The sequence below is a fragment of the Halichoerus grypus genome, chromosome 14 (assembly GCF_964656455.1).
Source record: "Halichoerus grypus chromosome 14, mHalGry1.hap1.1, whole genome shotgun sequence".
Lineage (NCBI taxonomy): Eukaryota > Metazoa > Chordata > Mammalia > Carnivora > Phocidae > Halichoerus > Halichoerus grypus.
In genome coordinates, this window is record NC_135725.1 from 16,706,085 (window position 1) to 16,722,036 (window position 15,952).

At 42.4% G+C, this 15,952-nt stretch overlaps 1 protein-coding gene across 1 annotated transcript in view; it reads left to right on the forward strand.

Annotated features, from left to right (window-relative positions):
- OSTF1 (osteoclast stimulating factor 1) overlaps positions 1 to 15,952 on the forward strand; it is a 51,452-nt gene that overhangs the window by 17,205 nt on the left and 18,295 nt on the right. The window contains exons 2-3 of the mRNA XM_036070471.2: positions 5,605 to 5,651; positions 13,947 to 13,997. Coding sequence (XP_035926364.1) covers positions 5,605 to 5,651; positions 13,947 to 13,997 — 98 coding nt within the window. The remainder of the gene's footprint in view (positions 1 to 5,604; positions 5,652 to 13,946; positions 13,998 to 15,952) is intronic.

Genomic DNA, 15,952 nt, shown 5'->3' on the forward strand with positions numbered 1-15,952 from the left:
TTAAAAATTATAGGTGTAGATTGAGCATCAACATTGAGAGAGGACAGTTGCTAATATTTTGGGGGAAACCGTTGTCTTCTTTGTGGGATAGGCTTCGGTGAAATTGCACCATCAGCATTAAGCAAGTCTTCAGGCCCAGGAGGTGAAGAGGAGGGAAGTCTTGACCTCACTCTGTTTCTGTCAGGGAGGAAGGAAGGCTTGCTAACTCCCTGGCAGAATCCTCACAGGCAACAGCGATACTGGCACCAAAAGATCTTGCTTTTACGCAGACCTGATTTTTAGAGCATTTATTTAGTTTTGCAAAAGTCTCATCAGGCTACAGTTGGTCATGCTGAGGAATTATGGTTCCTGCCCTTTCTGTCAAACGTTTAAAATGGGTCTGCCAGAATTTTTAATAATAAAATTGTAATCATAATGCATTTTTTAAGTAACATTTCAGATTTTTTCTTGTTTCCCAACAGTCCCCTCTGTAAAGCAGCATTTGGCTTTGGCAAATATTGATTTTCATATTTGGCCATTTGGCAGTATGCCAAAAGGTGTATTTCGTAAAATTGCTAGAATAAACATGAATCTCTCCATCCATCTGTCTAGTCCCCCACGAAATAAAAATTTCCCAAACCATAATCATTTCTGCCATGTGCACCGTACCCTGGTCATTTCTGTTCTGTTTTATATTTTTGAAAGTCACTAAATTATTTTCATGATGGACAGTTAAAAAATGTTGACACTCCCTGTCCTCTGGGGATAGTGACATCGTCTGGGAGGGGTCATTTTTGTACGCAGTGTTTTGGATCCACAAAGGATGAGACGAGGGTTTCCTAGTTAAGTTCTTTCCCCAGAAATGGAATTTAAGATGTCAAAGGCATGTGAACACTTCCAAAAAATGAATGAATATCACTGGCAAAGAATTTTCTCTAGCCGTCGTACCAGTTTACACACCCACTGATACCGTCTGAGAATTCCAGTTGTTCTATATCCTTCTGAACACTTAGCATTGCTAGTATTTTTTGTTTTAACTATCATAGTGGGTATGTAGTACTTGTCACAGCCATTTTATTTTTTTTTAATTTTTAATTTTTTTAAAGATTATTTATTTGAGAGAGTGAGAGAGAGAGCGAGCACAAGTGGGGGGCAGAGGCAGAGGGAGAAGCAGGCTCCCCGCTGAGCAGGGGGCCCAATGCGGGACTCGATCCCAGGACCCTGAGATCATGACCTGAGCCGAAGGCAGCTGTTTAACTGACCGTGCCATCCAGGCGCCCCTGTCATGGCCATTTTAAATGAAGTCCCTCTAAAATGTCTTGGGCCTTCCAGTGTTTTTAAGCAGAATGGAAATGAAGTGGACGATCTGTTGCAGATATAACTAAGTTTGGATATTTTGAATAGTCATTCCTTTTGCTGTTTATGGTATGTCCACCCATTAGAGCGAGTGGTCCTTTGGTAATGCTGTCACCGTGGCTCCCTCTACAAGCTTCTCTGTGCCTTCACCAACAGAGAATACTCTAGAAGCTGTACGCTCCAGGCCCTGCTAAGTGCAGTATCAGGGCCGCAGAACCGCATCTGTGCATACTCTGTTGGCAGACCTCAGAAAAGTCTCTTCCCCTTTGCCTGCACAGCACCCTGTCCCAGACCCCCTTCCCGCTATCTGCCTCGACTGCTGTGGACTAGGATTCCTTTACTGTCCTCTGGGGTTGGCCTTCACTCCAGAGGCCAGCGGTGTTTGGCTGATGACCAGCGCGCTCAGCCCTTCTCTGTGGCGGCAGGGTGGGCTTGCAGAGAAAAGGGAAGGGTGCGCCTGGCAAGGTGAAGAGCCCGCAAAGTGAAAAGCCAGCAGGGCCCAGCTGCCCTGGGGGGGGGTGGGGGGGTGGGGAATGGAATCTGCTTATCTTGCTGACAGCAGGAGGCCTGAAATCCTGAATACTATTCACGCAAGATTCCCTGAAAGCATGGGACAGAAGATTGGGCCCCTTCCCAGTCTTCATTCAGGGTGAATTCCAGGGTGATTTCAGGTAATGCATACTTCTCAGTTCCACGTTCTCTCTTTGTCACATGTCACCAGACTTCCATGAGAAAATGGTCAAGGCGGAGGGGGCCCGGAGAAGGCATCTGACTTAGCCTCCCTGCCCACCCAAGAACACCACAATTTTATGTTTGTGAATCTGCCTTCTTTAAATATATTTGCAATTGATCAGTGCGTGCTCTTGATGATTCATGACGATGTTTACTAATATTTTTTTAGATGTTTGCGAGGACAATACGATAGAAACCCAGAGTTTGCAATTGATCATTGCGTGCTCTTGATGATTCATGGTTTTTTTAGATGTCTGCGAGGACAATACGATAGAAACACAGCGTACCCTGATTTCTTCCCTTTACTGCTCTGTGTGAACCCGTGCACCTACAGAACAGTTAAATTAAATATGATGTAAAGATGCTCAGTGAATTACCTACCATTAATTGTTATTCTCTTGAGAGACTATCCAGGGTTGGTAAGCTGTAATCATGAAAGTCATCTGTTTTTCATCTTTATGCAGTTCTTTCCTATCCCCTGGCTGTTTCTTTGGCATTCTTTCATTTCTGTTGGACTCAGGTTTGAGAATTGAATAAATTAAGGCCCAGAACTTTTATAATCTATGGATTAAAAGGGAGCCTCCCGAGGCTAATGTCCCAATATTAGCCAATAAATAGGATCGTGGAGGTGAAAGTGTTTTCTACAGCTTCGCACAGAGAGAGAATGTTCCCTCACGTAATAGCCTAAAAGAGTGGCCTGATGGTGAATGTATAGTATAAGTCAAAATGCAAAGAAATCTTCCACTTCCTTTGAGTTATGAACATTTTAAGTTGGACAGTCACAAAAGATACAGTTAAAAAAATCAGTGGCTTAGTCACACTCCCAAGTATTCATTTATTTATTTTTAAACATTATTTATTTATTTGAGAGAGAGAGAGAAGGAGCAGGGGGAAGCGCAGGGAGGGGCAGAAGCAGGCTCCCCACTGCACAGGGAGCCCAATGCGGGGCTCAATCCCGGGACCCCGGGATCATGACCTGAGCCCAAGGCAGACGCTTCACTGATTGAGCCACCCAGGCACCCCAAGTATGTTTGTTCATGTTCTTTAATTTGTATTGAATTTTATCTAAGCTCATTAAATTCCCATTGGATCTGGTTTCCACAATTAGCTATAGCCCATCTCATTGCCGCCATTCCCTCAAAGGGACAGGAAAGTTCTGTCATTATTGGTTTTGGTCGCTGGTGGACTGCTTCCTTGTGTAACTTCTCTCTGGAAAGTTTGAAGTAATCGAGATAACTGATCTCCCCTCTCTGAGAGACAGTCAGGTCAGCAGATATTTCTCCTGGCAGCTCTTCTTCCGTTTGGTATTTCCTTTCTCAGGACTGCGGGTGTGTGTAAAAAACATACTCCAGAAGAAAAAAGATTTCACATTTGCTTCTGCCTATTAGCCTCCCCCACTAGAAGAGCAGGGAAGAAGTGGCATTAGAACTCAGATTGCAAAAATAATGTCTTTTTTGCAAACATGCTAAGTAAGTCACAAGGGATCTGAGCAGGGGATCGACCGTATAGGGCATTTAGGAGAAAGAATGATTGCCAGCCCCACCTCCCCCAAGCCCTGCCGTCTGCCATGAAAGTGTCTCTACTATTTTTATTGATTATAAAAGTAATACATGCTGGGGCGCCTGGGTGGCTCAGTCGTTAAGCGTCTGCCTTCGGCTCAGGTCATGATCCCAGGGTCCTGGGATCGAGTCCCACATCGGGCTCCCTGCTCAGCGGGAAGCCTGCTTCTCCCTCTCCCACTCCCCCTGCTTGTGTTCCTGCTCTCGCTGTCTCTCTCTGTCAAATAAATAAATAAAATCTTTAAAAAAAAAAAAAAAAAAAAAAAGTAATACATGCTGAACGTAATGCATATAAACAGTATTTGTAAAGTAGAAGGTGAAGTTCCCCATAGTCGGTGCTATTATTCAAGGGGTGTATATTGTCAACACGAACGGAATGGTACTCGGCATACTGCTCTGTAAGCTGCTTTTTTTCACTGAATATTTTGCAGGGTCTTCGCTACATCAGTGTCTGCAGATCTGTCTGCAGCATTCTTAGGATGAATCAGAGTTGATTTGCATCATCCCTCTCAGTGGACATCGTGGTCATTTCCCGTTTTCTCATATTCTAAACCTACTTTGTTCCCTATGTAGCCACCAGCCTCGTGTGGTAATTTAACTTAATTAAAATCACATAATGTTTAAAAATCAGTTCGCAGTCGCTCGCCACATTTCAGGTGCCCGGTAGCTGTATGTGGCTAGCACAGAGGAAGAACCTTCCCAGCATCGCGTGAAGTTATATTGGACAGTGCTGTCCTAAACCGCTGGTTTTCAGTATTTGTGTTTTTTTTCAAGTACATGTTTCTATTCCTTTATTCATCCATTCAACAAATGATTATGTTGCCAGGCACTCTGCTCGGCACTTGGATATCTCACTCACAAAACATATAAGTACCTGTCCTCATAATGCTTAACTTTCTACCAGCAAAAGGTTTTGAGTATTCATTCCCGATAAATGTATGTGTACTACAAGGTGCATGTGTATCCTGTTCTGTTGTTAATATTATAAAACATAATATATGGAACAAATTAAAATAGAAATGAAAAAGAATAAGATAAAAAAATGTAAGTAATTTCCAGAGTAGTCTTCCCGTGTCGCACCTTGGAGACCACTGTTCTGAGTGATGCTCTTGTACTAGGCGGCTCTTGCTGAAGATTCTTGGCATGCTGTTACCTCATTTTAAACAGGTAGCCCTTCTATTTTGATATTCCTTCTAAATATTTATTTCATAAAAAGTCCTCTTTTTTTTTTTCTATCTGTAGGCTCCTTCCTACAGTTTGAATTTGTTCTTTTACTTACATATTCATTTAGGAAGCGTTTATGAAGTTCTTACCATATGCTAGGTGGATGCCGGGAAATGGAACAAGTCAGGGTTCCTGCTCTCAAATGAGACAAGTCAGCAGATCACTTATTCTAATACAGGGTGTTGCAGAAATGCAGGAAAGGGGCCTATAAAGAGAGAGATTCTTTGGGAGAATGGAGAACAGCTTTCATGACCTCTTTGCTGAGTTACTGCACTCTGTTTTGGGACTCAATGCAATCACATGTTTCTCCAACAGATCCTGTGTTTCTCCACGGTATTTTCTTTTGAAAAATACAAAATTCTAAATCATCGATTTAAGGATATTAAACTGCTGTTGACTGTCCCGTTAAATATCTCTTTATGTTAAATGCTTACCTTTCGATTTTTAAACTTAGATCTTAGGGTTGGGAGGGCTCTGTATAGGACAGAGACGGAGTCCAAATAATTTTGTAGCTCCTGTTGTTTGAGAAGGGGAAACAGAATCATCCCCAGAGATGGTGTGTTGATTCATGCCTTCATTTAATAAATATTTATAAAATACCTTCTCTGTGGGGAAAAAAAGCACTGAATGCCAAAATAAATTTCTCACATGGGCTTTTAATTAGGGGATTCTGAAGAATATAATGGATGATACTATTTAGAGTAAACTTAAAATGAAAGAATTGATCATGTGCTGTTTATTCCCTCTCTTTTAGGGCAAGTTAAAGTGTTCCGAGCTCTTTACACATTTGAACCTAGAACTGTAAGTATTCAGTTTTTAACTTCAAAATTGGCATAAAAACCTAAGGTGATTTCATTCAGATACTTCCTCTGGCCTAAATGGCCTGCCTTTTCTCTGATAGCCGTAAATGATTCACAGGAATGGATGGTCAGTCACTTCCATGCAGTCCAGAGGTGTGAGAGCTAAGTCCCTCGGGTTGATCTGAAAGTGTTCCCCACCTTGAGGTCATGTAGTCCATCCTGTGTTGCTTTTTCCACTAGGGTGACATCACCCACTTTTAAAAATCACCAAGTGACCCACATGTAAAGCATGTGACCTTGTCTTAGTCATCCTTCCTGTGGGTTTCACGCTGACCTTCCTTGTTCTTCCTGTTGACCCTCTACTTCAGGCCACCTCATAAGGGCACCTTTTACCAACTATCTAGAGCAATTTTTTATGTTTCTGCTGCTTCTGGTGCCCATCCATCAATCCACCCATCCATCCTTGGTTTAGTGAGCACTTACTATGTGCCAGACCCTGGCCCAGGCCTCGGGGATGGTGCCACATCAACAGAAAGGGTGGCCTCATGGAGCTCCCATCCCAGTGGAGGGAGACAGACCGTAAGCAGACAAATGAACAGGACTATCAGGGCCTGATTGGTGCTATGAAGAAAAATAAGGAGGGTATGGGGCCAAAAGGTTCGTGGAGAAAGAGTTATTTTCAGCAGGGTGTCCAGGGATGAGCTTTCTATAAAGGTGACATTCGTGTGGAGACCTGAGGAAAGGGAGAGAGCCAAGGGAACAGTGAGGAGCGTCTTTGGTGGGTTCTAGAAACAGCAGGGAAAACAGCAGCTTAGAAAGTCGTGAATAAAGGAGAGGGAGGTAGGAGATGGGTTCAGAGAGCTTGGGTGGAGAGGGAGGGCAGATCACGTAGGGCCTCTTGGGGTAAGATGGAGGGTTTTGAGTCCAGGGTTGATTAGATACGTTTTAGAAGAACCACTCTCCCTGAGGGAAACCATCCAGCAGAGCAAGAGTGGGAGCAGAACGCCCAGACGGTTAGGAGGCAGAGGAAAGAGACCGAGCAAGGAAACCCGCTCTCTTGACGTTCCCGTCTTACTTACTAGAGATGGGAGCCTTCGTGCTGGGGACAGCAGCTTGCCGCTGGCTTTGTCCGGGTTTGCCGTGTCCCCTGTCGTCCCCAGAGCCGAGCATCTCAGAGGGTAGCACAGAACCAGATGGCGCCGAGCGTTGACTCACTACCGTCAGGCTGCGGCTGGCCCTCAAATTCCAAATCCGTGTGGCTGCCTGTGTCCTCATCAGCCATCTGCAGAATTTGGCTGTGAGCGGGCACCGAGATGGATATTTGGAGGCTTGCACGCGTGGGCGCCAGTCAGCGGCAGCAGGGAATGCAGCTAATAGGGGGTGTGCTTGGGTTCCGATGAGTTCTCCCAAGACTTTATCATCACAGTGTTCCTGGAACAAGAGGGGTTGGGTGGGTAGAGGTAGGTCTCGGGTTTTTATTCTTCTTACCAGGACGTTTCAGCGGCATCACCCCTGTGTCGGAGGAGTGGGGAATGAACGGGCCACGTGGCAGCTTGCTCTGGCTGCCAGAACAAGGTCCTGCAAGACTACGTGGCTTAACTGACAAAAATTTTTCTTAGAATTTTGGAGGCAAGGAGTCACGTGGAGGTGTGGCCAGGGTTGGTTTCTTCCGAAGCCTCTCTCCTAGATGATTGTGTTCTCCCTGTGTCCCCACGTGCGTCGTCTTTCCTCTGTGCTTGTCAGTTTCCCAGTCTGCTCTTCTTAAAAGGACACTGGTCATATATGGATTAGGGCTCACTCGAATGACCTAATTTTAATTTAACTACCTCTTTAAAGAATCTGTCTCCAAATACACTCAACATTCTGAGGTACTAAGGATTAGGACTTCAACATATGAATTGGGTGGTGGGTGGAACACAAAAAGGTAAGGAAGTATGAGCCCCAGAAGTTGTTGTCTTTGTCCCCTGCTCACAGGAAGGCTGTCATTTCATGCGTCTGATTGTCCTAATCAGTGGTTTCCTAGGTTGCAAACCACCCGAGGTTGACAGAAGTGGGGGTGGGGGGTGCTCATCAGCTGCCCTCCTGGGCTGGTCAGTGTATAATAGATCATTCTTTGCAGCCCCCCCTCACTCTAGGAAGGGACCTGAATGTACTCAGTTTGAGACCAGACATGACTCCCGACCCCCCCCCCCCTAGTATCCTGTTGGTCATCACCTTTGTCCTTCCTCACTGACTTCCTCCTCTTTTGGTTCTCATGTGCTTTTTCTTGCTTCTGGCCCATGGACTCCAGCTTCTCCATTCCATCTGCATTCTTCTGCCTGATTGATTTTCCTACAATGTAGCTTTGCTCCCATCATCTGCTTCACCTCTTTATTGAAGGGGATAGAGTCCCCTATGGTCCAGCCTGTTTCTAGCCCTGCAGTCCTCTGTCCCTTTCCCTTCTTAAACCATTCCGGTCTAGATGCACAGTAGAGAGATGCACAGTAGAACCCATCTCTGAACCCTTTCTACCCTCTCTGGGCTCTAATAACATACTTCCTTTTCCATAAAGACTTTCTGATTAACCCAGCTAAGAGGGGGTTGCCTTTTACACTTGGCATTTCTGTCCTGCTCCCCATAACTGTGTTTGGAGGGGGCAGAACACAGGGTTGTTCAGAGCTGGCCTTAGGTTTTAGGACCCACTCTGCCTCTTTAGCATCTGTGTGACCTGGGAAATTCGGGAATTCCCTAACCTCTGCACCTCAGCGTGCTCCTCTTTCAAGTGAGAATAATAATCTCATAGGGTTTTAGTGCGAATTAGGTGAGATTAATTGTGTGAAGCTGCTATTACTGTCAGGAGGGGTAGTGGTTGCTGTATTTATAGACATTTAGCAAATAGTTTTGGTGGGTTGACATATTGATTATTTTAATTCACCTCCAGTTCTGCCCCAGGATGGAATTTCACTACTGTTTTTTAAAAAAAATCATCGTTATTGGGGTGCCTGGGTGGCTCAGTCGTTAAGCGTCTGCCTTCGGCTCAGGTCACGATCCCAGAGTCCTGGGATCGAGTCCCCGCATCGGGCTCCCTGCTCGGCGGGAAGCCTGCTTCTCCCTCTCCCTCTGCCCTTCCCCCCCCGCTCTTGCTCTCATTCTGTTTCTGTATCTCAAATAAATAAATAAAATCTTTAAAAAAATAATCTTAGTTATTATTGAATGTCCAGAAGAAAATAGATATTTAATTCATTAGTGTTCTGGAAGAGTCCATATTTAAAATGTTATTTTTTAATGTCCCTGCTCCCAAGGATCCTCGGCTGTGGAGCAGTGCTGCTAATTCATCCAGGATGTACCGGGTGCTCAGTAATGAGTATCCCACACCTGCTGCTCCCACACTCTGCCCCTTTCCACCTCCCCTCAATCCAGATGTTAAAGCGGAGGTGGCTGGCTGGGCAAGTAGCCTCTAGCTCCCGGCCTTCCTTTCTGCTTAAGTGCCTGTGCTAGACCAGTGATTCAGTATTTTGAATCCCATCCCAGAGCTAGTTTAGTTTTACATTCTTTTTCTGAATAAGGATTTCTGTTGGATGATGCAGGAAGCTCAGTTTGTCTGTCTCTGTCATCTCCCTCAGCAACCACCCCTAGTGGGATGGATGCACTCTGGTACGTCCTGAACTGACCTGGCCTCCTCAAAGCCATTGGGACCAGGCAGGATGCAAGGGCTGAGCTGGCCTCTGCGGGACACTTGCTGACAAGTGCAGCACCCCAAGGAGGCCTGGGTCCAGCTTTGACCTGCTCTTCTGTCCTCAGGATAGGGACAGCAGTGCCCAGCTTCAGTCTCGGTGATCCACGGGACAGCTAGAACACTGGGCAGTTTGTCACTCCTGGTTCTTCCTGCCAACCCATTTCTCTTCTATCTTGCTTGAAGGCCGGGGAGTCCTGGCGCCACTCATGCCTGTTTGGTTCTTAATTCTTGCCCAACCCCCAGTCCAATAAAGTCTCATACAGAGATCTGGCTGGACTGGATAGACCAGTGTCAAGACACACTGGGACAGAGGGAACAGCATTTTCTGTGTGCTGGCGGCGTGTCGATTTCTAAAGGGGAAGCAGCAGGACCCCGCTCTGTCATGTCACGTTTTCTGACATGACTAGGTTTATCGCACTCTGCGGAGAGGCAGGATCCCTAGAATGGGATCCCAAAAGCTGAAGTAGGAGCCCAGCCCTGCCACTTACTCACTGTGTGGTTTGTGGCAAGTTCTTCAACACCCCTCTGAGCCTGGTTATGAAATGGAGACGACACCCGTGTTTTAGCCCTGCCCCTCATGGGTCGTCCTGAGGATTGAACGAGGCTAAGCATGCTTTGCAAGTGTAAGGGGTTGGCTGTTGGTTTTGTTGTTCTGCCTCATGTAGGCATGGGGAGTAGGGGCGAACAACAGATACTTTCCTTGGCCACCACCTTTTAACCTGGTCATGATACCCTGATGACTAGTGATGGCTATGCATGACCCTTCCGTAAGAGAGAAAGCATAGGTGCTGGTGAAGGTTCCAGACTCTTAACTGTCGTGGTTCAAGTCTAGTGTCTACCACACGCCTGCTGTATGGCTTTGGACAAGCTTCTCATCTGCAGTGTGATGACAAGAGTAACGCCCACCTCATGGGGTTGCTGGTGAGGGTTAAATTTGTTAATATTTGTAAGCGGCCAGACTATGCCTGGCTCTTAGTAGTCTTATAAAGTGGTAAATAAAAACATCCATGGAAAATTTGATTTGTAAAAATCTTTTTATTAATTCTTGGGGTTCCAGGTTGACACATCTGAAAAGTTTCATAAGGATGTTATGGTCTCTAAAATTTTTTAGAAAATATATATTTTCATAAACCAACAAAATGAATGCCTTGGGAATTATATGTTACCAAGAATAAATGAAACAGGAATGAGAATATATATTACCAAGTTTGTACTCATCGCTCTAACATTGCAGTGGCCAGCAATTTGCTTGTCCTGATACCTTGTGGTTCTTCAAGGAGAGGGGCAAAGAGGAATGTGGTTGAAACCAAAGAACAAACTAGAAATAAAGTGCTTCCTTGATTGTGTCACTGTTTTCCCATTTCTGTTCCGTGAATGTGAGGCCAGGAATTTAAAAGTAGACCCTCATCAAATCATTTACATTAAGTGCCCTGCAAGCAGTTTCTTGATGGAAAGTGTGAATATTTTAGGTAAAAATCTATATAAGTTTTAAAATCATGAAAATGCCCTTATTGTCTTTATTACTACCAATAGTGTGAAGAATTCGGTAGACCACGTCCGTAGCTAGGTTAGTAAGCACTGCCCCTGGTTCCTTTGGAAGAAGATATTTTACGGGGAGTAGCACTGTCTGTCTGGGAGCTATTGATTAAAAAGAGAATAAACTGTCCACTCTCCTTTCTCAGGGTGGAAAAATAGCGAGACCTTTTTTTTTTCCCCTGACTGAAATCGACTGCCTGTTGTCCTTCCCTCAGTTGAAAAACAAGTCTCACCTAATAGGTGGCTTGTGGCATTCACCAGTGTTTGAACAATAGCCATTATTTTAAAAACTAAAGCAGCACTGAGAAGTATCGAAATGACTGTACTGAGTGACATTTTCCAAATGATGCATTTTACCAAACCGCAAAGCACAAGAATTACTTAAAAGACAGTAAGAATTGTAACTGTTCTTGACTTTTTATTGCCTCTAAATTTACTTTAATTTTAATTTTATTTTTTATTGCCCTTTTAAAAATTGAGGTAAAAATTCACATAACATAAAATTAACCGTTTTGAAGCGAACAGTTCAGAGGCATTTAGTATATTCACAGTGTTGTACAACCCCCACCTCTATCCAGTTCCAAAACATTTTCATCCTCTAAAAGAAAACCCTATATCCATGAAGCACTTACTTTCCATTGTTCTGGGCTCTATACTTTTTTCTTCCTAAATGAGAAGGACTCATCACAGGGATTTTTGTTTGTGTGCTTTTTTGAAGCTGTTTGTTCGATACCGTTTCAAAACATGCCTTTTTGGTTCAAGGGTGAATGAACTTACTATGTGTGGAAATTTAGGCAAACTTGACTTGTGATTTTAAAAGGAGGCCAACACCATAGGTAGGGATGATCTTTGACTTCCACGAAAGCCCCTTGTTAGACATAAGTGGGCAGGTTTAGTTCTTGGAGAGGTACAGGGTAAGAATGCGCTTCGGATGGCTCCAAGACCAGAGAGATCTCTTCAAGACATTGCACTCTTTCGAAACTCCGAGAAACTCAAAGTCCCTCCAAGAAAAGTGCTACGCTTTCATATATATTCTGTTTTCCTTGCTTCCTTACGTTCTACTTCATTCTCTCCTCTTAACCCTTATTGCCATCTCAAGGAGAGACAGTCAAATGGTGTTGAAGTTGCCAGCGAAGGCCGACCTTCCTATTACAGGGATGGCCACTGTGTCCAGCTGGGGTGCTGGGTGGGCAGTGCGTCCCCTTTCTGGCCTCTCTGGGAGCGGTCCAGTTTGCAGCAGGGAAATACTAAGAGAAATAGTTTGTTTACCTAATCACTTTCTATATCCATCACATATTGGTAGTCTCTTGGTCACAGATCATCAGAACATGATAGAAAAAGATTAGGGAAGAACTTAGAGGGCTTTACTGTTTTTGCCCTAAATGCCTATTTCTAATAATCATAAAATCTGTATCATCGAGTCTCCATAGGCTCAACTAATTTTGCATAGCTTGTGCTGTGTGTTAAGTCTAGACTCGGTAAATCAGTCGTAAATGCAACAAATGCTTCAGGAAGTGCCTTTTAAAGGAACTCAGCCAGGGCGCCTGGGTGGTTCAGTCGGTTAAGTGTCTGCCTTCTGCTCAGGTCATGATCCCAGGGTCCTGGGATGAGTCCCACTTCGGGCTCCCTGCTCATTGGGGAGTCTGTTTCTCCCTCTGTCTCTGTGCCTCTCCCCGCTCATTCTCTCTCTCTCTCAAATAAATAAATAAAATCTTTTAAAAAATAAAGGAACTCAGCCATTTTTTAGTATCATTAATTATCATTTGGTAATTTTTATATTTGAATGCATAATGCACCTAAGTATTTATGTATGTGGTTGCTTAAAGGATGGTATAGCCGATACAGTCTTCGTTTATTATATCCAGGAGGAAATCGTTATAATAATAATACAGATCAGCTTTGAAACTAAATAAGTTAGTAGTGCAGAGTCACATTTACATCCCTGGTCTGTAACTGAGAGAGGAGATAAACGGAAAAATGAATGGATGAGATAATTTGTTTCACTAGCTTGAGTTTTATTTGTACAGAACAGCAACTATAATCAGAAATATCAAAGCCTGTTTAAAAAACATTTTTCCAACCAAAATTATGAAAGTAATACATGCTCATGATAGAAAATTTGGAAAAATGTGTCTATATATTTCATGCCTAATTGTGATCTTATCCTGTGTGAAATTTTGTGCTTCACATTCTTCACTCAACATGACAACGTGAATATTTCCCAGGATCTGAAACTTGCTCGTAATAGGCATGGTCCTATATACCTACAAAGTCATGCTGGTAAGCATTAATGTAGTGATAGGAAAAAGATGCTTAATTAAAGCACCCGGCTATCTTCAGAGAGTTTGCAGGACATTTGGCTGGTACAACCTGGAGTGCATATTGTCTGTATCATCAGATAACCCCTGAGAGCTGCTTGTGGTCTGGACGTTCTGAGTTACTGCTACCCATTTTCCTGCTCTTTAGCCTTATTAATGGTTGAATTATGTATTAACTATCCTTATATATGAAATGTTCATTCTCTCTGATCATGAAAAGATAGGATAGTTGTTTTCTCAAAATAAGCAGGTAGTAGATGTTGACATGAAAGTATTTAAGGATTGAAGCCTAATCCTTTAGACAAGAGCCAAGCTCCTGGCTGTTTTTCATGGTTTTAAATTCTAGACATTTATCCTTTTACGAAAAAATGTACATCACCTTTTAGAATTTTTACAAGAAAGTAGTTTTATTAATATTCTGTTTTGATAGAGAAATGCCTTGCTTTCATTGTGGAAGAATATAAGATGTGTGCGTAGGGGGGAATTCTTATATGTTATGTATGCAACTCTTCGAAGTTCATAATGGGAAAAATTCAGCTTTCTAAACATATGTTAGTTTGTCAGTAATGTTTCATTATGTGGTCTGTGTGCAGATTTAAGTATCTAAAAACCACATTGTCTGTAAGGTACTTTAGGATTTGAAATTCATATAATTATTAGCGTCATCGTTATATTCTAATTCATGAAAAATCACATGAAGTCAAACTGTATATATTTTTTCTTTCAGCCAGATGAATTGTACTTTGAAGAAGGTGATATTATCTACATTACTGACATGGTAAGCTCAGCTAATATTTTGTAATCCTACATATGAACTAAAGATACATAAGGCTATTTTGTGTAGCTGTAACATTGTACAGTATTTAAATGTTTATCTGTATAGAAATACGTATGCCCAGTTTGTTCATTTTAGCACAATTTGTAATAATAGCATAAAATTAGAAGTAGCCCTTATGTCCACCTGTAAGAAGATAGTTGAGTAAGTTTTGTTATATCCACAAATAGAGTATTATGCATTTATAAAAAGGAATGAGGAATATCTCTAAATGCTATTATGGAGTAATTTAAGTAAAAAAATGCAAGGTAAAAAAAAGTGTGAACAGTATGCCTTATTTACCTAAGAGAGGTTATATGTATAACTGTTTTCTTCAGTTTAAAACAAAAAGTCAAAGGAGGAATCATCGAATAAAATTTTAAAAAATAGTTTCTTCTATGTGAGGGAAGGGAAATAGGGTAGAGGGAACATGGAATAAAGACTTTTAAAAAAATGACACCTTGTTTTGGAGATCTGACTTTGGAGTCATGTAAACTTTTGCATAGTTATAAAATGAAATGGTAAAAAAGCAATCCCTGAAATTTAAAAGCAGAATGAATCAAATGAAATTAATTGTATCCCAGGTAATTGGCATAACCATACAGAAAGGAACTGTTCAAGTGACCTTAAAACTCAGCAGTTAGACTGAACATCTCCAGTAGAATATACATGAAGGGCAAAAAGGACTGGCAAGAAAAATAACTGTAACCTGGTTTTAATTATCATCTTGTAGCAGAAGCCTTGGCATTGCTCTGCTGAGATTGTTGCATGTGTGTTATGGTTGAGAGCAAATGAGTCATTAGGTCAGTGATCCTGACAACTGGGATTTTCAGCCTGCAAGAAAAGATACACGGATGTAAGATCAATGAGGTTAAATAAAAACCCCATAGCTCTGCATCTGTATTGCAAGTATGTTGTATTTTATCTGCAATAAAATAAAAACATGTCCTGCTCTGTCCTTTGAAAAGGCCTAGGAAAAAAAAATGAGCGACCCAATAATAATATGTTATTTCGCACTCAAAGGAACAAGGCTCTGTTGAGAAATACATGTTACCAGGTTGGGGGCAGCAAAGGTACAAGATAATCTGAGAACACCGTGTTATTAGAAAGCAAGGAAGCCTCCAGAGACAACGAGGGTCACAGTAGAAAGACAGGACCGAAACTGAAGAGGCTGCCACTAGTCAAAGATAGGACAATTTGAACAGTCAATTAGGGCAACACTCCCCAAGGATTGAAGCACATTTTCTATGTTTAAATCCATGAGCTGCCAATAATACTTCAAAAAACCCAAACATCATTCTTCACCCTGAGCGGATGCCAGGGAACCAACGTTTTATTCTGACAACTTCAGTTAAGGAAAATAATGAGCATAGATTCTGCCTTTTCTCTATGAACTTCATCTCTGGGTAACCTGAGAGTTGATGAGGGAGAACTTTTCTTTAGAGAGATATTCTGATTGTTTAAGTGAAAAAGGAATGATAGAATGTCACCATTTTGCAGCCCCCAGGAAATAATGGAGAGACCACCAGACATTATGTGTCTCCTGATGGAAGAAATCAATACTACAATAGTCTTGCCCAGAAAACTGAATCTGAATCTAATTAAGCCTCTAGAACTAACAACCAATTTATAGGCAATAGGGGGAACAGAGGAACACATTTTTGGTAACACAGATGCAACAGGCAAAATCCAGACTGTTTGAAACTCAGCAGAACAAATAAACTGGTTTCTTCAACAAATACACTAAGCAACAAGTGTATTATGAAGGAATGAAAAAAAAATGGAGGGAAACCTATATACTAAAAGAGACCAAAGAGGCAAATCAGTCAGTCATATTGTATGGCCCTTATTTGGATTCTAAATTGTGGGACAACTGGAAAATTTTAATAGTGATCTAGATATTTGATGATATTAAGGAA